Raw genomic sequence first — 23,518 nt, forward strand, 5'->3', positions numbered from 1 at the left:
ACCACACCATCGGCCTGCTGTGGGTGGGACTTTGATTCACTGCGAAAGTACTCCGTACCAGTATACTACTTCTAGCAAATAATAGTTATAATACGTTCTCCCCGATTATTCGTTCTTGCCGCAGAATACCTCAGATATAATTTTCAGACCGAAGAACTCAAAACCCACAGGCATTCCACTCTTTGGGATAGCCTACAAATTTCACAAGGATGGGGGAAAGCCCTGAGACACCTCTAGAATGGATTCATATATCATCATAACATCTATACAAGAAGTGCCATTTCCAATAACTATAACCTATTGGCTCATATTATGCCTTATACTTTAATTTACTAAGGTGGTAAGCTAAATGGTAACCTAGAATGGGATAGTTTTAGAGGAATCATATTCGATACTCTCAAGGAACTACCGTAGCAGTGGTGATAGACCTTCAATGTAAACCCACTGTGGCCACCATGAAGGGGGTTCTGTTACATGTGCTAAGACCTCTAGTCAGGGGTTTGCGCAGTATGGAATTCTACGTTACTTCTCCATAAGAAGGTGCTGGAAGTCCTCCCAGGGGTAGCATCTGGATGAATAATCTCCTACCATACACACCAGTTAAAAAGCCGACCAGGTCCTAGATATGCAAGGCTTTGTCGACAGAAAGACTACTACCTTTTGCGGAGCATATTTCCTTGATTTGAAGAGCTAATGAGAGGTATTTTTGAGGTAAGTATGAGATGCAGGAGTGATGAGGCTCCTAACTCCAGTAGTTCCGTACTACTTGTCGCAAAGAAGAAAGTCGAGTAGTAGACGATACATATTTAGCAAAAGGAGTAAGGAGACATTTGTAGCTGATATCGAGCAACAGCTGACCTCGTTGTGACTATAGATATTGGAACAATGAACCAGAGAGTGGGTATTGGTTGCCTATAGGGAAGAAATTCTTGCGGTTTTGCAAGCTATACGAAGAACAAACATCGTATATTGTAAGCACTTGGTAGACTAGGAATAGGTAAAGCGTAGCACTTATGAAGCTATCAATAAAACTGTAAGAATTAACTAAATAGTTCCGAAAAATAATAGTATTAACAAATGTAATTCAAGATTCAAGATTCGTTATGCAAAAACTTGAAGATGTCACGTGCCTATAGGATAAACTTCATTAGTCATCAATTGGTTATACATTTACAAACAGTACAAACATGAATGTATCCTGATTAGGTAATAGTTCAATGTTTGGATCGCGACTTCGATAAGATCTCGAGGCGAATTGAAGAGCACCCCAAGGCATCGATATTTGCCCAGATGCTACCCTTCTGTGCATCTGCGCGATGCCTCCTCATCCTAAATCCGCAAATCCCCGGAGTCGTCGTGTCGAAGACGCTCTTTCGCAACTAGTCGACTCCCTTCTACCTCCTAGTCCACATATTCTCGACGATGATACCGACTCAGAATCATATCGTGATGGCCACGCACGCGCAGAAGCCGCCGAGAGAGATGAGCTTCGGCATCAGCTTGCACTGGAGAATGCTTGGCGAATAATAAGGAATTACGGTAGTGGGAACAAGCATCAGCCCGGATCAAGTGTTGAGGTTTCCGCTGATGTTATCAACAATGCCCCTGACCTGATCAAACGCAGGCTACTTAAAACGAATGCAACGCCAGATAAAGCCGTCCGGTTTTCCAATTTATATTCGCGACTACTTACGCAGCCGGTTTTGAGCCAGAAGTGGGCTATCCTATACTTACTCTATCGCATTGGGGGGCGCAACAATAATGCAGACCAAAGGGACGGTAACCTCCTAAGGGAGGGAGCTCGAAGCCCGTTACTTGATGAACGTCAGCTGGATTACATGTCGATGAAAGAAAAACTTGGAGGAAGAAGACCAAATGCCCCCGAGAGCATTAACCCTGGATCTTCAGCTTCTGCTATTGGCAGGAATACCCCCCCTATGGAACTGAATCAATCCCAACGAGAATGGCGAGACTCAGATTTCTCTAAGCAACCGGAGCGTAAAAGGAAAATCGAAGATGAGACAAAGCCGTCGGGGTCAACCGTTAGGAACATGGAAGACTTCATTCCAGCTGAGAAGCCAAACCAAGAGCCAGAGCCTCCAGCGCAAGAAAAACTAATGGTAAAGCCATCTGAACCTGAAATCCTCCGCGATCTCCCCTTCTTCCTACAGGGGCTATCAACAACGAATCTAGAATTCTTGGCTCAATCCGTTCTTAAACTTCCAAAAACACTTCCTACGCCCATTGTCTCACTCCTTCACACACTCGCTGAGCCATGTCTATTATATCGGGGATTATCTAAGTTTGTGGAGCAATCAGAAGGTGGATTAATTGAGCAGAGCTTAAGAGCAGCAGTAGGGAGCGAACTTCGCTCATACCTTGGCTTGGTAGCGAGTTTGGAAGGAGAAATAAGGAGAGCTCTCACTGCTGTTTCCCAGGATTCTGCTGATCAGAAAACAGTCATGGGGGCCGGAGTGACTCTAAAGAGATGTATTATATGGACAAAAGATGCCACACTTGCACTACGGTTGATGAGCTTGATGGTAGAAGAAGCTCAAAATAAGAGAGGAGGACAGCTGATCTCCATGATTCACGAATTTTCGACTTCTCACGGCGACCCTTTTGTTGGTGCTTATGCTGAGAGACTCTTAACCCAGGTGACACGGCCTTTTTACAACATGCTTCGGCAGTGGATATATGATGGTGAACTATCCGACCCCTATAATGAGTTCTTTGTCGTGGAGCCAGAAACTCGACCAGATATAGACCCACGACGTGCGGCAACCAGCGTTTGGGACGAGAAATATAAATTGGACAATGACATGGTCCCAACTATCATGACACATGATTTCGCCAAAAAGGTGTTTTTGATCGGCAAATCACTTAACTTCATTAGATATGGTTGCGGCGATTCAGCTTGGGTCGTTGCATACTCTCGTGAATCATCAAAAGCATTGCAGTATGGTGACACTGCCACCCTTGAGACTTATATTGATGAAGCATACAAAACCACGATGGCTCGTCTTATCTTCCTGATGGACTCCAAATTCAAATTGTTTGATCACCTTAAGGCTCTAAAGAAGTACTTACTACTTGGCCAGGGAGACTTCATTGCCTTGCTCATGGAAAGTTTAGCTTCCAATCTTGACAGGCCTGCTAACTCCCAGTATCGCCATACATTGACTGCCCAGCTCGAACACGCCATCAGATCTTCTAATGCCCAGCATGATTCCCCCGAGGTACTAAGGCGTCTAGATGCCCGCATGTTAGAGCTTAGTCATGGTGAAATTGGCTGGGATTGCTTCACCCTGGAATATAAAATCGACGCTCCTGTCGATGTGATAATTACCCCATGGGCTTCAACTCAATACCTGAAGGTGTTCAATTTCCTTTGGAGGGTAAAGAGAGTCGAATTTGCACTTGGCAGTACATGGCGACGATGTATGACTGGAGCAAGAGGGGTGTTAGGTGGTGTCGACGATAAACTTGGAGCAGACTGGAAAAAAGCTCGTTGTGTTATTGCTGAGATGATACACTTTGTTTGTCAGCTTCAATATTATATTTTATTCGAAGTCATTGAAGCTAGCTGGGATCAGCTACAAATCGCCATCTCCAAGCCAGGGTGTACATTGGACGACCTCATCGAGGCGCACACCAAATATTTGAACTCGATTACCCACAAGGGCTTGCTAGGGTCTTCGTCATCCTCTTTCTCCCGCTCCACCGGAAACAAAGAGGACTCCTTCCTCTCCCAACTTCATCAAATACTCAAAGTGATGCTTGCGTACAAGGATGCCGTGGACGGTTTATATTCTTTTTCAGTCGCAGAATTCACACGCCGGCAGGAACTGAATGCAAAGATTGAACTTCGCACAGCACAGGGTCGATGGGGAGTAACTGAGAAAGATGTACAAGAGCCATCCACAAGGCCAAGCAGGTCTGGTTCAACTCGAAGGGTAGATCCGCCAGCTTTGGGAGGGTTTGATGTGCCACCAAATCAAAAGCGATGGTGGACGGCAGATCCAAATACCCCTGGAACACCCATTCCCAGTGGTGACGCGCTCTTTGGGGGCGAAGACCACCTATTACCATCTCTCCGTGAGCGTTTACTTGAACTGTCCTCTGACTTCCGTGTTCGCCTAGTTACTCTCCTTGGTGACTTGGCATATCAGCCCGACGTCGACATGCGTTTCCTAGGGGTAGTGATGAATTTTAATGATGTATATCAAGTTGCCAGGAGAAGGCGCGGAGTTTCAACGAAGGATAAAAGGAAATGCACGGGTGGCCCTGGTGGAGAGTCAACCGCAGACAGAGACCAAGAAAAAGCTGCGGGCATTTCATGATAGCTTCCATGTTCTCAGATACCTTTTTGGGAAGGATTTAATGTATTTCATTATATTGGTCAATCAAGTTGTCTTGCTGATTGATACCTTTATTCTTGACGGGACCCTATGTTTAATGAAAAGACTGTACTTTGATATGCCATCGCTGAGAGATAATAGATTAGCCAGATAATATTGAAATATTATCATCATCATATGCTTCACTTTTTCCACTAGCTTATATTCAAGTGGAGGGAGCTTTGGTTTCAACTTGATTCCGTTACCATTATTTATAGAGTCCCCATAAAAGGCGATATCTCGTAATAAGATATTAGACCTAGTTTTACCGTGGGTTAGGTACCGTAGACGCATTCGAACGAATGGATTCCGGTAATGTCCTGTACGTCTCTCTACGTAAGACTTACAACCTACTCATCAGGACATATGATGAGGTTTACTCTCTAGCAGAAAGTACGTCCAGTCGTCTCAATAACTAACTAGCAAAGCTTTTATGAGAGTAAATTTACAGGCTCGCAAACAGCTTTATCAAGTCAGAGGGCAAACAAGCCACATTATCGAGTGGTCTAACCATATACTGCAACTGATCTCTGAGGAGTTGTGGACTCTATAATCTAAGTATAGCTTGTGCGAAATAATGGAGTTTAAGGCCGCTCCTAATATATAATAGTAACGACTTGTTCATTGCCGGGGAAATAAAACCACGACTCCTCCGGCATATTTCTCATATTTCAATATCAAGGTTGGCGTCTCCCAATGCCAGCCAATCCCTTTCTACTTTCCATCGTCTCACCGCCCATGACCACCTGGTAAAGACTTTCTGACATTTCACAATCGCTAGATACTTGTTTTGTAGATTAAATCCCGTAGTCACGCCGGCGTAGCGTGATAGTAAGGTTAGTTGTAAGTTAATCCACATGACTCAACTTCTCCTCCCGATATAACTTGCTAGTCAGGAGGCAGCTTTAGATGAGCGCAGCTTATGTTACTTTTGATACAATCGCTGGGTGCCCTTTACCTCACTCCTTTGCTTTCATATGATCGTTACAAGACCGAAGCCAACCGTCGATGCCTTTTCGCCTCAGGATGAATCAGAGTCAGACCCAGAGGATGATGTATCCTCAGAGGCTTCTGCAGGACCTAGTTAGCACTGTTATTTGAAGTATTATTGCAGTTGCTAAGCGGATAAATAGAGTGAATATCCAACATACCTGAGCTGGATTCAGACTTGGAGTAATTTGCCAAGTTCTTGTGAACTACCAGATTGGAGCCGGATGAATCACTACTATCGCTGTCACTATCGCTCCCACTATCACTAGTACTGTCGCTATCACTATCAGTTTCACTATCACTAGTACTGTCGGTGTCGGTGCCACTTTCGCTGCTACTGCTCGAATCAGATACCACAGCCGTCCTGGTTTTCCGAGTGGGCTTCTTCGGAGGAGGCGGTTTCGGAATACTATCACGGAACAGGTAAAGGATCAACTCGGCACGTTTCCTTGTGCTCAGTCTCTTATGCCATGACGGACTTAGGTCAGCAGGTACTTCATCATCGTCTTGGCTACCATCCTGCTTTTCCAGCCGGTTCCTAAATGCATCTACAGCATCGTCGTATATAGACCTTTGGGCCTCAACATCTGCGGTCGTTGGGTCGCTGGTGCTCTTGTCGTCATTTGATATAGCTTCCTTGGCAGCCTCCACGATGCGTTTTTTAGCCGCCTCCCCTTTTAAGCTTGACAGATAAGCTCTAAGTGCAGAGTCGTAGCCAGGTGGTATCCGGTCTATGGAGAAACAATTCTTCAGAACAGCTGTATCTCGGTTCTTTTGGAATTTCCATTCGCTTCGTGAGTTTTGATATGTTGACAGGTATGCTAAAATTGGATCGGACGGTGTTTTAGGTTCCTCCGGTTTGGCTTGTGCTGAGGTATTGCGGTCCTTCCTGCGTTCCTCTCTTTTGCGCCGCTTAGCTGCTCTTCTATTTGCAAGCGAGTCAGGATCATCTTCAGGGTCCACGGTAAGTTCGGAATCAACCACGGCTATATCATCCTCCAGCTTTGTATCTTCTGAAAAAGTGACAGATTTCCGAGGTTTAGATCCGGAATTTGGGTTGCTTCCATTCAAGGGTATCAAAGGATCCTTTTGGTCGTCCTTCGCTATCTGGTTCTCAGGCTCCGGTGCAGCCTTTCGTTTCTTTGTCTTTCGCTGATTGGTTTCGCCATTCTCGTTAATGATTTCGATGCTTTTGCTGGATGAATGCTTAGAGGATGTTGATTTACTTCCAGCCTTCTTTGAGGCGGATAGTAAAGTCGAGCCCATTGCAGGCAAAGTCGTCTATCTCGTGCTCAAAAATAGAGGTTCATATGTAGCAGATTGCCAATTGATGTAGTTTATATTAAAAGTACCGAAATTTAATAAAACGAAAGGTACCAAGGAAGAATCAGAGAGAATAAAGCACAAGAAACCGATCCTCAATTTCGCTACTTTGAGAAAACGCAGAAAAATGTTTGATACCGGGGATATGGCGCTAAGCCTAATCGGGCGATAGGCCCAACCTGAGCTTTTGCTAGTTAACTTCAAGGCAGCTTCAAGCAAACGCGTTCAACAGACAGCGAAGAGCTTCTTAACTGGAACGACCATTCCTCATCTTTGATTCTCTAGACAGCCCGCATAGATAGAGCTTACAACTTGTTCCCATTTACCCTTTCACTACATCTGTCAGCAATCATGTCGGGTAAGCGTTCACCGATGAGGGATGTTGACATTTCCCACTCAGCTAATCAACAATGACCGTAGGAAGCGCGGGCTACGATAGGCATATCACTATATTCTCCGATCAGGGGAGGTTGTATCAAGTTGGTTAGTGATGTTATCTCTGGTACTGTTGTGTTGAGGCGGATGCTAATGTTCTGTTTTGATGTTTAGAATATGCTTTCAAAGCCATCACAGCCGCCAACATCACATCGCTCGGAGTTCGAGGCAAGAACTGTGCTGTAATTATATCGCAGAAGAAAGTTCCGGTACGTAATAGATGCCTTAGGATGATGAACTTACCAGCACTTACTGACTGACAGATTTTCCAATTTTTAGGATAAGCTCATCGAGCCGTCCTCCGTATCCCATGTCTTCAAGATTTCCCCGTCTGTTGGGTGTGTTGTGACTGGATCGATAGCAGATGGAAGAGCACAAGTTACCCGGGCACGAAGTGAGGCCGCGGAGTTCGAGTACAAGTTCGGATATGAGATGCCATGTGATGTTCTCGCAAAACGCCTTGCCAATATCAGCCAGGTGTACACACAAAGGGTTCGTTTGCCTGAACCTTGGTATCAGCTGGGGGAGGGCATACAATCATTTACATGATTGTCAAAAATAGCACTCAGCTAACACCAATCAATTGTTTTTAGGCCTATATGCGACCACTAGGTGTTGCAACGACTCTGATCTCGGTTGACTCTGAAAATGGCCCTCAGCTATTCAAATGTGATCCAGCAGGATATTACGTTGGATATCGTGCCACCGCCTCCGGGCCAAAGCAGCAGGAGATTATGAACCTATTGGAGAAGAAGCTGAAGAACAAAGAAGACGGAGGTGCAAACTGGGAGGAGGTGGTGGAGCTGGCAATAACGACATTGGGGACTGTGTTGAGTGTTGATTTCAAGAAAGGTGAGATAGAGGTTGGCATTGTGGGGGGCCCCCGTCCAGATGGAAAGGAAGGTACGCAAACTGCGTTCCGTACGCTGACGGAGGATGAGATTGAGGAGCGGCTACAGGCCATCAGTGAGAGGGATTGATTGTTCCAAATTTCATTTCTCCGTTTGATCCAATTGATAATGCAGGGTTACTACAAACGAACTCAATTCCCCTAGGTAATTTCTTCTTTATGTGGGAGAGCGACGCTAGTTCAGACTCCCCTAGTCAGCATCAAAACCGAGCGTTTCCAATCAATTCTAATCTATACAAGGCATTGTTGGCACCCTTACTTGTTCCTGTATAGATGTGCGAGTCGGCTTGATAATCGACCCGCGCGCCAGGAAACCTGAAAAGGCACCCTTCCCCCTGCATAAGACACAAGAACCTATGAAGAGCAGAAGCAGAGCAGCTTGAAGTCCTGCTTTTTCGCCTTCTGCTTGTCTCACTTAGCAGCAGACTATGCTTAACCTTCCCCATTCGGAGTTCGGCTCATTATTCATCCCTTGTTGTGATATGGAGGTCGGAGGCTGCTGCTTATCGCCATTTGCGCACGGATAGCGTCTGGTCTGTGCAACGACAAGCGGCTGTGATCAGGGGTCAGTAGACGCAGACAGGACAACGACATCCATTCAGCTTGGATGGACTATCAGATACCCCTGCGGACCTTACTCTCATGTTCTTCACCAAGGAAGAAGAAAAAGAAGCAAAGAAAAAGCCGCTTTGTAAGCGTGGCAACGACATAAAAAGTCAGCTGGCGGCGACGGGAGGCCGCGCTAGCCTCTTTCAGGCGTTTATGTGGCGTGTGTCGAACTGTGGCTGACGCAGGCGCGAGCTGGCCCCTGCAGGGCTTTTCTTGATCCCATCCGACGAAAGGGACGACAATGCCTGCTAGCTTTGAGAGGAGACCCATTTCTGGGCTCCTATCAATTCGTTCGCCAGCAGTATACCGTGATGATCTGGTCGTACGGAGCGTTGATGGTGACCTGGTTCCCATTTTTTATTCTTTCTCGGTGATCTGTCTGATGTCTTCATCTCCAGCGCCATTGGATGGCCAGGGGAGGGGGGAAGGGGGCCTTATTTAGATATCATCAAGTTCAACATGTTGGCCGGTCTTCCGCTTTTGTCCTTTTAAGCTCGGTTCTTCCCGTTGTTTTGAGATGTTCTATTCTTCTCAATCAACAGCATTTACTTCAACCAAGGCACTCCTTACTTTCTTCTCTATAGCCTTAACAATCCCAATTGAACAAAAGCAGAGCTTAAACATACCTGCTGCCGACCTCAATCTGTCTTATTTTAAACATTTAATACTCTAGTTCCCCAAATATGTCTGACGGATGTATGTGTTTTGACGTTCCCTCCTCCCCTTGACAACCCCGCGTTGCGGTGTAGCGCATTTTAGCTTACAGCCTCATAGATAACGAAGCACGCGCTCTACGGGTATCCGAGCTCATCAACGACTTTCGAACATTGCTTGTCCACATATCCCAACTGAAGCTTGATGCTACAGAAGTGTCAGAAGTGGCCCAAGGATATATTCTCATGAGACAATGCGTTGCCGAAGCTCAAGAGCTATTGGCTTCACAATTTGATATCCAGTCTATCCAAAACCTACAGGGTGATGGCGAGTTTGAGAAGGTCCAGCTTCAGAGGTAATTTTATTACACACTATAATAAAATCCGAACCGGTTTTTCTAAAGTATGACAGGATCATCCTCGACGCAAGTGCGCGCAGATTCCGAGCACACAAGATCTATCAGCGCATGGCAGCAGCTAGGCGGTGGGCAATGGGCCGAGCACAGGTGCTCCAGGGCCAACGACCCAGCTCTCGTCATACCACCGCCCTTGCCGGCCTAGACGACACCCTTCGTACCGTAAGAAAAATTTTCACCATCCCCCTTTTTTCATCCCTCCTTTCCGTCATATATTTGAGTTTCACTCTAATCGTTGCCATCAGGAGCTCTCAAGGATTACGGATAGTTATGTCTTGAGCACTCTTGCCTCTGCTGACGTTCGCGCAGGCTACTGGCTCGACGAAGATCCTTCCCTCAGCACGATCCTGAACTGGATTCGGTCGCATTCTTAGCGATACTGATAATTATATTCTTCGATCTTACTGCTACAGGAACTGGGTTCCTTTTTTCGGGAGTTGCCGGACAACTGACACGTATCTTTTCTCGTTTCTTTGGGCTTAATATTGTTCGTTCTGGAGGAACCTCATATCATCGGAATGGGCTTGGCCTCCGAATCTCTGACTACTGCCTACCCAATTGGCTCTTATCCGGCCCTGCATTGTTATTGGCTACCTCGTTCATTTATCTTTACCCGCTCTTTCCCCCTATGGTCTAAAAATGGACTTTTGGTACATTGGTATCGTGGAAGGCACGGGTTGGCACGGATGGATACCCATTCATTTTTTGTTTTTGGATGCAGGATTTAGCGACGGCATGGTTTTTTTTTCTCTTTTCTGGTCACGGGAATTATGGACTTGCATCGCAATGGCTTTTGACGTCTTTTTACTTTTCAGCATACATACAAACGCGCGCTGCAGGTTGGCGCCTCTGTCCTACCGTACCATCCATCTTTCTTTTCCTCGGGTCTTTAACTGCTTCACCATCTAGACAGGTTAAAATTCTACCTTTTGAATGAAAACTTTATTAGCTGCGTCCCATCGAAGTTCCAAGTACGCATATAGTGCAACCAAGTGGCTTACGTCCTCGTCGTCGGCATCGTGTCAATTACTTAAGAGAAAGACGCCCAGAACAGGAAGGTGGCGTTCAATTTTGGTGTCATTCTTCCGCTGTTCTTTGACGTGTACGGGATACTCGCCACCGTGGCTGGAGAATAATAATGTTCCTCTAGGAGCTTCCGGGCCCATATAAGTACACGGACTGCAGGCTGATGAAAGCCACCTTGGCCATACAATTGGTCAATCAAATGTTCAAAACAAATTGTGCTCAGGTTGTATGCACGTCGGACTCTTGGAGGACCCACCGGTTATCTCTACCGCCTAATCCGAGGAGACAGTCGACACCGAATATCCGTACAAGGAATGAAACTTGTAAATGTACTGATCAGTACCTATAGATAACTGTTCCCGGATTTACGCATAGCTGATAGTTGATATATGTTTGCCACAAACTCTGCCTCAACCCGGAGAAATTCAAAGGACCAGACACGAAGTCTTATGCAAGGTGAAGGAACACTAAGTAAGGATTTTCGCCGGCTCTTTCTACTGCCACCATTGACAGCAACCCTCGCGAGGGATATTGACAACATGACATCACCTAACGGCAGTGTGTTGTCCAAATAGGTGGCTGCAGTACTTGGTTTTCGTATATCGAGAAAAGAGGTGAGGAAGAAGTTGCCCAAAGAAGCCGAAGAGCGAAAATACCAGTCGTATCGGGATTAGCGCACGCCCTCCCCAAAATGGGAAAAAGGTTATTTTTAGGGTTATTTCCTTTATGAGACTAGCTTGGAGGCTCTTTCAGGTAGCCACATGGTCTTGGCATAAGTTTAAAGGAGGTACCTTGCATGGCCCGTGTGGAATTCTCTGTTCTGCGCTTGCGAGCTGTGGCTGTGCACACAATTTGTTTAACAAGTGGTTGATAACTTCCTGTTTCGGTGGAATGAGTAAACAACTAGTATCACCACATCCCGCTGGTGCTACGGCAAAGGTTTCCCGAGGTAGAAATGGGACGGTACTGCATATTTCCTGTGGTGGCTGTGAAAGAACGACTTCTTACTGTTTAATAAACATTGATTCGTGGCTGCTTGATAGTCGGGATCTTTCCGCGCTCCATACACGCAATTCTTTCTATCTGTTAGGTTTGATTGCTTAGTCTCGCAGTCCAAACTACAATGGACATCTTCAAAGCAAGCTGTTCCGGCGGATGGATACTTCATCCGCGCGTGGCGTGGAAACTAACACTTGTCAAACATCAGACAAGTTCACTAGATGCATGTTCTACTTATATAGTTAGTTGCAACGGTGCCATTATCTCTGGTCAGCATCCCTGCATATAGCTATTTAGTCTATGATCATCAAATGCAAGAGGCATCCTCCAAGCAGTCCCACCTAAAGATGCAGCTCTATATCAATCAATGATCGATGGTACTGGATACCAGCTTTCCCCCACTTATTTGATTAGGTTTTGTCCGGCATCCACAATGCTAAGCTTGGGGAGATCCAGAGATTAATCAGTATGCGTTGGCTTCTCCCGAGCCATTGAATGCCATATAACGAGATTTTGCATCCCTCACCCCCCATCGATCCTAACTTGAGGCAAACGGGCTCAGCCGGAGCCGCAATCCGCTACATGCGGCAAAAACGACACTAAGCAACCCTGTTACGATTATACTGGTGCTGAAGGAAAGGCATGCTAGTGGACGAGGCGAATTGGTCGTTGCAAGCTGAGGCTGAAGCCACTGCCGCGAATCCTTCTTGGCTAGAATGCTTTCCTTTGCAGCCTCAGGCAGCCATAACGACGAAAGATAATGAGGCTTCTTGAGTAATTTTTGCAGCCAATATAGCCGGTTGATTGGAGAGCTGCATGGCTGGCGGGCCATCACTACTCCACCTGTTTAGGGCCATGGAATGGTTTTAGAATACCCGGCATTAGCTGAATAGATAAAGCCTCATTTTTTTCTAAGCAGAGCAGGACAGATATAAACATGGACTTCCCACCGCGAAAATCTATGCGTGATGGGCTCTTTGAGTGCCACAGCCATATACCGCTCTCCAAGCAAGCTACATGGTACTTCCCATCTAGCCGGCTCTCTTCTTTCATTCTATGAGTGTTCATACATCTCAAGTGACTATTGACTTGGCCACTACCTTTCCTTTCCGCAATATCCCCCGCTTCCTACTGCAAGATGGTGTTGACCCGAAATATCTTGCTGTTGGCCAGTCAAATCCAGTCATGAGACCAAGAGTGAACCGTTCAGCTACCCTGAGTAATACTATTGTATTAAAGCAAAGAGAGCCTTGGGGATTTGCCATGTTCAATTCATTGCGTGTGAACGCGTGGAAAGGGCTAGGATTAGATGAGGATGGATCGATGGGCACCAACAAAGGAATTAGAAATCTCCTTGGCAAAGGACGAGATTCTATATATGGTACTCATATGGTACGATATCCGTACTTGGGTCATAAACCACACAAGTATGAGTATCCATTTTCTGGGGACGACGTCCTGATCGGCCGAAAAGGGATATGTAGATCGTGATGAAGAGACGCCTTTTGTCGCTTGCGATCCAACACGCATCCTATGTACGCATACTGCTGAGATGCTGTCGAAGGTATGGCCGTGACGCTAACACGACATCAGACCGGGAGAAGATATATTTGGCAATGGGTGTTTACACGGATGGGAAACTCTTGAGCTAAAAAGAGGATGTGTATATGCATGTCTACCGAGTAACCTGTGGAGGGCCTGTCATCGGGGGATAAACTACCCACTGACGTTCCTCTCAGCATGGATGCACAGCTCACTTAAAGTTCAAACTCGCACTACGTAATATTACGCTACGTAATTGGTTGAAGAGTAATTTTGTGTATTGTGACGATGACTGAGAAAACTAACCTAATGACAATAATAATTGCTTAGCAAGAGTTTATGTTCTTGAGACCTTGAAAGATGGCTCGTTGGTAAATAAGAGCGCCAGCCCGATTACAAGGGAAAGTGGACAAACCAGTAGCGGTTTGTAATAATTTGTTGATTGAGCTTATGACTCAACTTCCCTACATTTACTGATGCGCTGACTGTGCATCCAAATGCTTGACGAGGAAAGACAAACCACCTGCCTCTGGGGACAAGCTAAGGAAGCTAAGTAAGCATAAATACTTTATCATCCCATGATCTGCTTCAGGGACGGTTTGGGTCGGGTAAAAGGACGATAGGCTAAAGAGGAACTTGTTATCTCACCTGATACCCGCGTTCGAGAAGGGAAGAAAAAAAAAAAGAAAAACTTCCACAGTTTTCCGTCGACGACAGGCATCCAAATCACTTAGCCAGCGGGAAGACCTTCGTCCAAACTAAAATGTTGGGCTATACGTATTCTTCCATATTACAGAGATATCCATGAGCTATGGAGAAAGACCTGGGGGAGCAGCCCAATAAACGCAAAATGAGGACAGTTGGAAGGGGGCCTGACAGCAGCTGGGTGATTGGATGCCAGATTGTTGTCAGATCAACGCCAGCACACCATCACTGCTTTCTCCACGTCTCCGCAAGCCTATATATCCCTACAATGTATACATATGTATATAATAAGATAGTTATAGTGGGATGGTATTATATCCCCAGGCCGGAAACATATAGCTGGGAAAATGGATGCATAGCCGTTGACCACCAGTCAAATTCTCCACACCGGAGAACGGATTCACAACATACTATGTATTTACTCCGTCCTCTCTACCCCCATCTGTCGAGTCATGCGGAAGAGAAGAGAAAAAAAAGAAAGAAGGAGGAGGAGAAGAAGCTGAGCATGGCTGGCATGGTTGACCCTTGACGATGCCTGAACCCGAGAAAGCCCGCTTGCGCACTGATCGCGGAAAACCTAGGTGGTGATATGAGTTGATGTGTAATATAACAACATCTGGAACGGAAAAGAGAACAGAAATGAACAGAAAGGCCGGGGTAGGAGCTTCGGCAGAGCCCAATCAGCGTTGGGTGGTTGTGAATAGCTTGTTCCATGCTAGGGCTGGTACTCTGTTGAGACCGAAACCCCAAATTACCGCCCCCGTTTTGTGAGTAAAGTAACGGTAATACACCAGTTTCCTGTATGTTATATTAGACTTGTCTCCACGAACCAACCCCGGACGTTAAGGGCTGTCATGCTATTGTCTGGGATATTGTCATCCACCAGCCAGAAAGAGACGGCGCCGTCGAGGCTCATTGGCGAGACGACAGCTTTCACACTAAAATAAAGGCAGAAACATCTGATGGAACCCTTCCAGAAGAGAGGTCCTCCCTCGTACTCTCGTATACACGTAGTGTATACTCCGTATAATCCTCCGGAGAAGGTATTTTTCTTTTTTGTTCTGTTTGACATCCAGCTTTCTCCTCAGCTGTGCGTCCACACAAGCCTTTTCTCCAAGACTTCAGCGCGGTGCTTGAAGCTCATCTAAGCACCGCCTAAGCAGAAGCAACCGTCTTGGCGAGTGTCTCTTCGGTTCTTCGCAGCAAAGAAGGGGAAGAGTAGAGATGTGCGTACGCATGCGTGGGGATGTGTATCGATGTGAGTAAGGTGATCGCCTGCCCTTCTCGAAGGGCCCTTTTCGCCTGCCCCATGGGGAACGGCGCCGTCAGCCCGCGAAAAAGGATGCGTCTTGCTCGACTTTTTCCCTTGTCTGGTTTCCTTACGGGCTCGCCGTGTAAGATAAAAAGTGGTTACGACGGGGAAAATTACACAAAACACTCTACCGATGAAGTATCTCACGGATCGACCGGCACTTCGCCCCGAACTTGGCCACCTGGACGATGCGGCTTGATGGTCTCGACAGAAAGCAGACGTCGATGTGCTGTTTGTTGGCTTACGACTCTCCTCTGTCGAAAGGGAAGAAGAGGAGGAAGAAGAAGAAGAGCAAGAAAAACGGGACTCAAGGTCGACCTCGGCAGGTTTGCGTTTTTCTTATAATACAAAAACTCCACCGAGAAGGAACAGAAAAATACGAAACTTCCGGGATAAAAAAGAAAGAGGAAAAAGACACGCTCCGACTTTTTACATGCATAGTTTTTAGTCTCTGCATATGCAACGTGCGTGTGTGTGTGTGTGTGTGTGTACTATGTATGTACTCCAGAGAAGGCCAGCTCCGGTTCTTTATGCTGATCCTTTCTCTGGATGTGACCCTTCTCCCTATGTTGCATCAACATGGCCACAATAGTCGCTATCTCCGTCCGCCCCCCAAGAGGAGGGGGAGGTTTTCGTCCTGTTCTTCCCATCCTTGCCCCCTGGCCACTCCTCGAACTTCGTGGTATGTACCCGTACATACTAACTCTCTCTGTGCGTGTGGGTAACTGAAAAATGCCTGTTCCTGTATGGATGTATTTTTATTAATCTTATATATCCATAATACTGACTTATATCTCGGGCATGGGTTGACAGGTGGAGCCCCCGGGAATTTTCTGAAAGGCAGACGAAGACGAGCGAAAGAGAAGAGAGAGCAAGGAGATTGAGAGAGAGAGAGAGAGAGAGAAAAACTAATATATATCAGTCTTTTGCCGGCAGTTTCGAGTTTTCTTTCTCTTCCTCCTCTTTTCTCTCTCTTGCTCTTCCATCACTTTGACGCTGCTCGGGGCCCTTCAACTTCTTCCCCTCGACACATATTAATCAAAGGAAGATAAAAGGCTCGAAGACTTCACTGTCCGAGAGCATCTCTCGTCCTGTCGCCATGGCTGACAAGGAAACTGCGCCGGTTCAGTGAGTGACTCTTGATGGGCTTGCGTTGTAATAATGGGGGTGGTGATGCTAATGCCGGGAACTATAGGGCAACCCAGCATGTCAATGTTGATGAGAAGCACGAGGCAAAGGATATCCCCAGCGACGCCGTCCTAGACACCAAGGCCGGCTCTGACATCGACGCTGAGAAGGGCGAAGGCTTCGAGACCCCAGACGGCGAGGAGCCGACTGAGAGCGAAAAGTTCAACCTCAGGCACATCGGTGAAAACCTGCCGCTGTCTGCCTGGTTGGTCGCCGTCGTCGAACTCTGCGAGCGTTTCACCTACTATGGCATGAACGGCTTGTTCCAAAACTACATCCAGCGACCGTTCGACGGAAGTGAGGGTCGTGGTGCTCTCGGTGTGTAAATATCTTTTTGGCACATAAATATTCATTGCTAACTCGTTGAATAGGTCTCGGCCATCAGGGTGCTACTGGGTTGACCACCTTCTTCCAGTTCTGGTGCTATGGTAGGTCCTCACAAGAATATTAATGAAAGAGGCTCCTTGTTAACGATATATTTAGTTACTCCAATCTTCGGTGCTATCGTTGCTGATCAGTACCTTGGAAAGTACAAGGCCATCCTGTACTTCTGCTTCGTCTACATTGCCGGTCTTGTCATCCTCGTTGCTACCTCCGTTCACAGCTCTCTCGCCCATGGAGCTGGTCTCGGTGGCTTCATTGCCTCTATCATCATCATCGGTATCGGTACCGGTGGTATTAAGTCCAACGTCGCTCCTCTGATTGCTGATCAGTACAAGCGTCGTGTGCCTGCGGTTTCCACCCTCTCTACCGGAGAGCGTGTCATCATTGACCCGGCCATCACCATCCAGAGAATCTACATGATCTTCTACGCATGTATCAACCTTGGCTCTCTCTCTCTGCTGGCAACCCCATACATGGAGCTGTACGTTGGCTTCTGGTCCGCCTTTCTGCTCTGTCTCTGCGTGTTCGTTGTCGGAACCGTCACCCTCATCCTCGGACGCAATGCGTATGTTGTCCGACCACCAACCGGCTCCATCATCACCAACGCCTTCAGCGCCCTCTGGATCATGGCCACAAGCCGGAACATGGACGCTCCCAAGCCATCCTATCAGGCTGAACATGGCAACCGCCGCACCGTCGCCTGGGACGATCAGTTCGTCGAGGAACTCAAGCGTGCTCTCGTTGCCTGCAAGGTCTTCGCCTTCTACCCCATCTACTGGGTCGTCTACAACCAGTTCTCTGGTAACTTCGTCTCCCAAGCCGCTCAGATGGAAGGCCACGGCATCCCCAACGATCTTATGCAGAACTTCGACCCCATCGCCATTCTCGTCTTCATTCCCATCCTCGACCGTATCGTCTACCCCATCCTTCAGAAGCTTCATATCCCTTTCCCTCCAATCTCCCGTATCTCTCTCGGTTTCATCGTCGCATCCCTCGCCATGGCCTACGCTGCCATCGTCCAGACCCTCATCTACAACGCAGGACCATGCTACGATCAACCACTTGCCTGCCCCGCTGCCAAGGTCGATGGTGTTGCCCAGGGCAACCACGTCCACATTGCCATCCAGACTCCTGCATACATGCTCATCGGTATTTCCGAGATTTTCGCCTCCGTGTCTGGTCTCGAGTACGCCTACACTAAAGCCCCCGTCTCCATGAAGTCTTTCGTCCAGTCCATGTACCTGCTCACCACTGCCTTCGGATCTGCCATCGGTGAGGCCCTTGTCCCCGTTGCCTACGACCCTGCCATCAAGTGGATGTTCGTCGGTCTTGCCTGTGCTTCCTTCTCCACTGGTATCCTCTTCTTCATCATCTTCCGTGGCCTTAACGCTAAGGAAGAAGAGATGAACAGAATGGACAAGGACCAGGTCTAGACGTGGTGATGAGATAAAGACGACATGTCATGTATAGGAACCTTCTAATTATCATATTTTCTTTTCTACTTTTCTTTATCTGCTCATAACCCCATATTCCCACGTCTATATATATATATACCACTGGCCTAGATCGAGATTACCATCTAGGTCCCTGCAGTGTTCTAGTCTTGCCCTCACACCTTTCGAGGGATGTACATATAGAAGCATTAAATAATCGATTAACCGCTTCTCTCACTGTTCGCCTCATTTTTACCTTTTCGTATTCATTTGACCAACGTAACAGAGAGATCCTCCATTCCTCCTCATACTCACCTTTTTTTATTCGCTCGTGTGATCTTTTCTAGATGTAACGTTCAGCAGAAATGCTTATGTAATACATCTAAACCCTGGAAAGGCATTTGGATCTCCAACCTCACTTCAACAACTTGGTTGGTTACGACATAAGCCACCTTTGCTTTTTCTTTACGATCTATCAGATGCAAGCTTCCCAGCTATTTATCTTACTCGTTCGCCCAGAAAGGCGCCGGGAGGGGGCGAACTCAGGCTCTGTGTGACTCTCCCACGGCCTCTCCCTCAACGCCCGCGTGGTCCCTGGCGACAAGAGCAGTACATGTCAGGCCGTCTTAGCAGGGTTGTCAGCACCATCGTCAGGCCCAGTACTGCGCCGGTCCCATGGCAGAAAGCTCGAGAACTACTTGCATGGAGGAGGGGGTGGTGATGGTGACACTGACAGCGGCAAAGATGGGCACGATGACTTAACGCGTACGCAATATACCCTTCAATGTGGAAGACGGAGATGGAAAATGAGACAATTGGAGGGGCTCATATATTAATTATAGAACCTCGTGGGCTTTGTGAGATGCTGCCTGGGGTGCCACCCAATCCCACCCAATCCAGGAATGCGATGATGAGACGAAGCGAAGCGGGGGAGAGACGGACTTACCCCCATATCTACCTATAACTAAGCTAGGAGCTATGGACGCGATCCGAGCTGTGGTTAGCTGGTTCGCAAGCTCTAGGCGAGCAGATCCCCCGCGGGCTGTCGTTAAGGCCCTTATCCATACAGGCGCAATGATAAAGGGGATAAGCAGAACTAGTGCCTAAGCCACTTGTCCTTTCCTTGAATTATCTTCAATATACCACCTTTTTAGCCCCACGAGACTCATCTCTTTTTTCTCGAGCTACCCAGCCTTACAGGGGTTTCTTCCCCATCGTCTTCTAAGATGGCTGAGCCCGGGATTATAATATTGTCTATGATATCATGGGGCGTGATCACTTGCACGACCTGCCAGAACAGCGTGGCTGAGAAAATGGTATTCGGTCACTGTGCGACCTGAGCAATGTGCTTTGCCATAAAAAACAAAGCAAACCGTGGACGGGAAGCGAAGCAAGCAATACTGAATGAGAAGATGAAGAAAAAGCAAAGACGTATGAGTTGCGGGAAAGAAAGCGCGAGCCTTGTCACCCGTTATACACAGGAGATGCGGGTGTACGGGGTGTACGGGGTGTACGGGGTGTACGGGGTGTACGCAACAAACCCCAGCCTTGGAAGCTGATCGTGATCAAGATGTAGTCGAATTTTCAGTCGCCGTGACCTGCCATGGGTGTTCGTTATTGGTATGATGATCAGTATCATGGTACCTGGCCCGGAATCAGAGGCAGAAAAAGGAAAGACGAAAACGGGTATGGCCGCTGGATTTGATATCTATTTATACCCCTCGCTGTATACCGTGGTTGTGTTGATTCTTTTCTCTCTTCTTTCTTATATACAGTGCGCTACTTCCTTTGAACCAGCTTACCTGTTCTCAAGCCCAAATCGCAATTTCTATTATCTATACTGACTGTATTCTTTGCAGTTGGGAGTATCGTTTACTATTATCATTGTTAGACTATCTTTGAACTCTCTGCCACCATGGGAAATATTGTGGGATACCGCTCTGTGGTTTATTTCGTGAACTGGGTATGTGTTGATAGTGGTCTATTCCGTTTTAACATAAGCCTATTAGGAGGCCATGCTTTGCTAATCATTCTTGGGGCTGTTCAGGGTATATATGGACGAGCATACAACCCAGCCGACCTTCCAATCGACAAGCTGACTCACATTCTCTACGCATTTGCTAATATCCGTCCAGAGACTGGAGAAGTGTATGTCATTATCCAATATAACCACTTCGACTATCCCCGCAATATAAATTATTAACGGCGCATTCATAGATACCTCTCTGATACTTACGCTGATCTCGAGAAGCATTATCCCGGCGACTCCTGGAGTGAGCCAGGCCATAATGTCTACGGATGCACGAAGCAACTCTTCCTCTTGAAAAAGCAGAACCGTAACCTCAAAGTTATGCTTTCCATTGGTGGATGGACCTACTCCACGAACTTCGCCCAGCCCGCTAGCACCGATGCGGGAAGGAAGAAGTTCGCCGACTCAGCTACCAAACTCCTCCTTGACTTGGGCTTTGATGGTTCGTTACTACATAAGAATATGACAGATAGAGTGATATAGCTAACTTATGTATTCACCGCCTAGGCCTTGACATTGACTGGGAATACCCCAAGGGTGAGTGAGTCCTTCTCTACTATCGGATTACGGTTGCTAATCTTCAATAGATGAGAATGAGGCCAACAACCTTGTCTTGCTCCTAAAGGCTTGCCGAGAGGTATTTTTAATTCCCCCGGTCTACTAATACACGGACCTGTATAGCTTATTACCACACTATAGTCTCTCAACGCCGCTCAGAAGAACCGCAAGTTCCTCCTCACCGCTGCTGTTCCATGTGGTACGTTTACAACTTGCGCGAGTACATGGGCTATGAATTGTATATCTAACCTTAGTATATAGGCCCCGTTAACTACGAGAAGCTTAAGCTCAAGGATATGAGTGCTTATCTCGATTTCTTCAACCTTATGGCCTACGACTTTGCCGGCGCATGGGACAAGGATGCTGGACACCAGGCTAACTTGAGACCTTCCGGTTCAAACCCCACCAGCACTCCTTTCTCGACCTCTGCTGCAGTTGACTACTATAATAAGAATGGTAGTGTACCAAAGAGCCAGATTGTCTTGGGTATGCCTCTGTATGGCCGCGCATTTACCAACACTGACGGACCCGGCAAGCCCTTCCAGGGAGTTGGCCAGGGTAGCTGGGAGAATGGTATCTGGGACTATAAGGTTCTCCCCAAGGATGGAGCTAAAGAGGAGAAAAGTGATGAATGCGGCGCCTCCTGGAGTTACGACCAGGCCAGCCGCACCATGATTTCCTACGACACTGTTCCGATGGTTCAGGATAAAACCAAGTGGGTTATCGACAACGGTCTCGGAGGCGGAATGTGGTGGGAAGCTAGCGGTGACAGAGGTGGTAAAAATGCCACCAAGGCTGGTGGAAGTTTGATTGCTACCTTTGTCGAGGGTGTGACTGCCCAGGGCCAGAAGGGACTGGAGAAGTCCCAGAACTCCATCGAATATCCCGAGAGCCAGTACGATAATTTGAAGAAGGGGTTCTCTTGAGCTACGAGAACTCGAACAGTTTCCTACCGGTGTCTTACCATTCTCGTTAGTATTTTTTACTCTTTGATGTTTCGTTTATTCTAACACCCTTTGTGACAAGTTTCTGGCGTCTAGAGACCCTTCCGTCGGCTGCTTGTCATGCTAACTACGTGCTGCCTGACGGATTGATGTGGGCCTCTAGACTCCGTTCATACCCCTTCTGATGATGATTGTTTTTTATGCTGTAGTTATATATTTTTGATATTTGCGTGTATATAGTACGCGTCACTCGTTTAAACATACCACCCTCGAATGGATGTTTTATTTTATGACCAAGTTCATATCCTTTCATTGATGTTGATGAATCTAGCCTAGCTACTGAGAGTATAATCAACTCTGGACGGTAAATCACCCCATGCCTGACATCAAGCCAGCAGCTTCATAACATAGTTCGTACAATCACATCATTCGAGGCTTACTTGTCGATCACTAGCCCGCAAATCTACTTGGACTCATCGAAGACGTAGGTGAGATGGCACTTGCCGCAGTATTGACGGTTGTGCATAGCAGCCATGAAGATACCGGCACCGCACTAAGAGTTGCCGAATTAGTTCACATGATCATAGGTATATGATGCAAAGTGATGTTTGCTGAAACCACGGGATAAACTCACCTCGGGGGTAGGGCACTCGCGTCTCAAACGCTCGATCTTGCCATCGCCATCAACCTTGTAGTATTTGAGCACAGCGAGTTTGGTCTTCTTGCGCTTGTGCTTAATCTTCTTGGGGGTAGTGTAGGTCTTCTTCTTGCGCTTCTTTCCACCACCACGGAGTCGGAGCACGAGATGAAGGGTGGACTCCTTCTGGATGTTGTAGTCAGACAGAGTGCGGCCGTCCTCGAGCTGCTTTCCGGCGAAGATCAGGCGCTGCTGGTCTGGGGGAATTCCTTCCTTGTCTATGGAATAACTATTAACACTTTGCCTCGTCTTCGAACTTGGCGGGGGTAATAGCTTACCCTGAATCTTGGTCTTAACATTGTCGATGGTATCAGAAGACTCCACCTCAAGGGTGATAGTCTTACCCGTGAGGGTCTTGACGAAAATTTGCATCTTGACGAAAGGCCTGGTAGTCGCAATGAAATCAGCCGATCAGTCCATATTTTTCCATACATTGTAGAACACGCTGCACATCACTGCTGGTGTATAGGAGGAGATAAAGAAGAGACAAATCGACCCTCTGGCTTACCTAGACAAATTGTCTTCCTCAACCTTTCAATATGCAAATCGGTGGTGGACGAAGGAGAAGGTCAAGAAGCTCACCAAAAAAACAAAAATCTTTAAAAAGTCGAAAATTAATTTTCGCGAGTGTGGATCATGTGACGTGATTACTTAAGGTCAAGATTAGGTTATGGCGCTAGTCCAGATCTGGGGTTGCCTGGTCGACGCGCTTATTTACTTCCTCGACGGTCTTTTTTTCTTTCGGGCTTTCTATCAAAGCTTTCAAAGTCGCCGTGGACTAGATCAAGAGGATGTCATCGCCCATCATCCTGAATAAGTCTATCTATATATTACTTTTTCACAGACAAGCCATCTGGCGCCCTTCTTTTCCTCTCATCTGTTAATCTGAGCTCCTCTTTCGTTAGCTCAAAGAAACAGCTAGCTGCCAGCCCCCTCTGCAAGACGCTTTCATCTAAACCTCACTT

The 23,518-nt window shown here is 47.0% G+C and overlaps 10 protein-coding genes across 10 annotated transcripts; 7 read left to right on the forward strand and 3 right to left on the reverse strand.

Annotated features, from left to right (window-relative positions):
- Positions 1-1,316: 1,316 nt before the first annotated feature.
- MCYG_00668 (spindle pole body component alp6) lies at positions 1,317-4,343 on the forward strand (the record flags this gene model as incomplete). The annotated part of the gene is made up of 1 exon (XM_002850518.1): positions 1,317-4,343. The coding sequence occupies one exon, from the start codon at positions 1,317-1,319 to the stop codon at positions 4,341-4,343; it is 3,027 nt and encodes a 1,008-aa protein (XP_002850564.1).
- A 1,078-nt stretch (positions 4,344-5,421) lies between these two features.
- Positions 5,422-6,656, reverse strand: MCYG_00669 (proteasome subunit alpha type 6; the record flags this gene model as incomplete). Its single annotated transcript, XM_002850519.1, has 2 exons — positions 5,422-5,480; positions 5,552-6,656. The coding sequence occupies 2 exons, from the start codon at positions 6,654-6,656 to the stop codon at positions 5,422-5,424; spliced, it is 1,164 nt and encodes a 387-aa protein (XP_002850565.1).
- Positions 6,657-7,064: 408 nt separating this feature from the next.
- MCYG_00670 (proteasome subunit alpha type 6) lies at positions 7,065-8,441 on the forward strand (the record flags this gene model as incomplete). The annotated part of the gene is made up of 6 exons (XM_002850520.1): positions 7,065-7,071; positions 7,134-7,196; positions 7,263-7,357; positions 7,428-7,640; positions 7,742-8,051; positions 8,332-8,441. 6 exons carry the CDS (start codon positions 7,065-7,067, stop codon positions 8,439-8,441), a joined length of 798 nt encoding a protein of 265 aa, XP_002850566.1.
- A 32-nt stretch (positions 8,442-8,473) lies between these two features.
- MCYG_00671 (uncharacterized protein) lies at positions 8,474-9,021 on the reverse strand (the record flags this gene model as incomplete). Its single annotated transcript, XM_002850521.1, has 2 exons — positions 8,474-8,611; positions 8,692-9,021. The coding sequence occupies 2 exons, from the start codon at positions 9,019-9,021 to the stop codon at positions 8,474-8,476; spliced, it is 468 nt and encodes a 155-aa protein (XP_002850567.1).
- Positions 9,022-9,350: 329 nt separating this feature from the next.
- MCYG_00672 (conserved hypothetical protein) lies at positions 9,351-10,110 on the forward strand (the record flags this gene model as incomplete). Its single annotated transcript, XM_002850522.1, has 4 exons — positions 9,351-9,363; positions 9,442-9,676; positions 9,733-9,898; positions 9,982-10,110. The coding sequence occupies 4 exons, from the start codon at positions 9,351-9,353 to the stop codon at positions 10,108-10,110; spliced, it is 543 nt and encodes a 180-aa protein (XP_002850568.1).
- Positions 10,111-12,817: 2,707 nt separating this feature from the next.
- Positions 12,818-13,734, forward strand: MCYG_00673 (uncharacterized protein; the record flags this gene model as incomplete). Its single annotated transcript, XM_002850523.1, has 3 exons — positions 12,818-13,188; positions 13,355-13,443; positions 13,634-13,734. The coding sequence occupies 3 exons, from the start codon at positions 12,818-12,820 to the stop codon at positions 13,732-13,734; spliced, it is 561 nt and encodes a 186-aa protein (XP_002850569.1).
- A 1,774-nt stretch (positions 13,735-15,508) lies between these two features.
- Positions 15,509-16,157, forward strand: MCYG_00674 (uncharacterized protein; the record flags this gene model as incomplete). The annotated part of the gene is made up of 2 exons (XM_002850524.1): positions 15,509-15,784; positions 16,134-16,157. The coding sequence occupies 2 exons, from the start codon at positions 15,509-15,511 to the stop codon at positions 16,155-16,157; spliced, it is 300 nt and encodes a 99-aa protein (XP_002850570.1).
- A 262-nt stretch (positions 16,158-16,419) lies between these two features.
- Positions 16,420-18,325, forward strand: MCYG_00675 (di/tri peptide transporter 2; the record flags this gene model as incomplete). The annotated part of the gene is made up of 4 exons (XM_002850525.1): positions 16,420-16,448; positions 16,516-16,826; positions 16,880-16,936; positions 16,992-18,325. 4 exons carry the CDS (start codon positions 16,420-16,422, stop codon positions 18,323-18,325), a joined length of 1,731 nt encoding a protein of 576 aa, XP_002850571.1.
- A 1,915-nt stretch (positions 18,326-20,240) lies between these two features.
- Positions 20,241-21,838, forward strand: MCYG_00676 (endochitinase 1; the record flags this gene model as incomplete). The annotated part of the gene is made up of 7 exons (XM_002850526.1): positions 20,241-20,288; positions 20,373-20,473; positions 20,543-20,796; positions 20,862-20,891; positions 20,942-20,991; positions 21,054-21,111; positions 21,174-21,838. The coding sequence occupies 7 exons, from the start codon at positions 20,241-20,243 to the stop codon at positions 21,836-21,838; spliced, it is 1,206 nt and encodes a 401-aa protein (XP_002850572.1).
- Positions 21,839-22,319: 481 nt separating this feature from the next.
- On the reverse strand, positions 22,320-23,111 carry MCYG_00677 (ubiquitin-40S ribosomal protein S31 fusion protein; the record flags this gene model as incomplete). Its single annotated transcript, XM_002850527.1, has 4 exons — positions 22,320-22,409; positions 22,491-22,771; positions 22,832-22,938; positions 23,062-23,111. 3 exons carry the CDS (start codon positions 22,923-22,925, stop codon positions 22,320-22,322), a joined length of 465 nt encoding a protein of 154 aa, XP_002850573.1.
- Positions 23,112-23,518: the final 407 nt, after the last annotated feature.

This window comes from Microsporum canis, genomic scaffold, assembly GCF_000151145.1.
Source record: "Microsporum canis CBS 113480 supercont1.1 genomic scaffold, whole genome shotgun sequence".
In the NCBI taxonomy this organism is placed as follows: Eukaryota; Fungi; Ascomycota; class Eurotiomycetes; order Onygenales; family Arthrodermataceae; genus Microsporum; species Microsporum canis.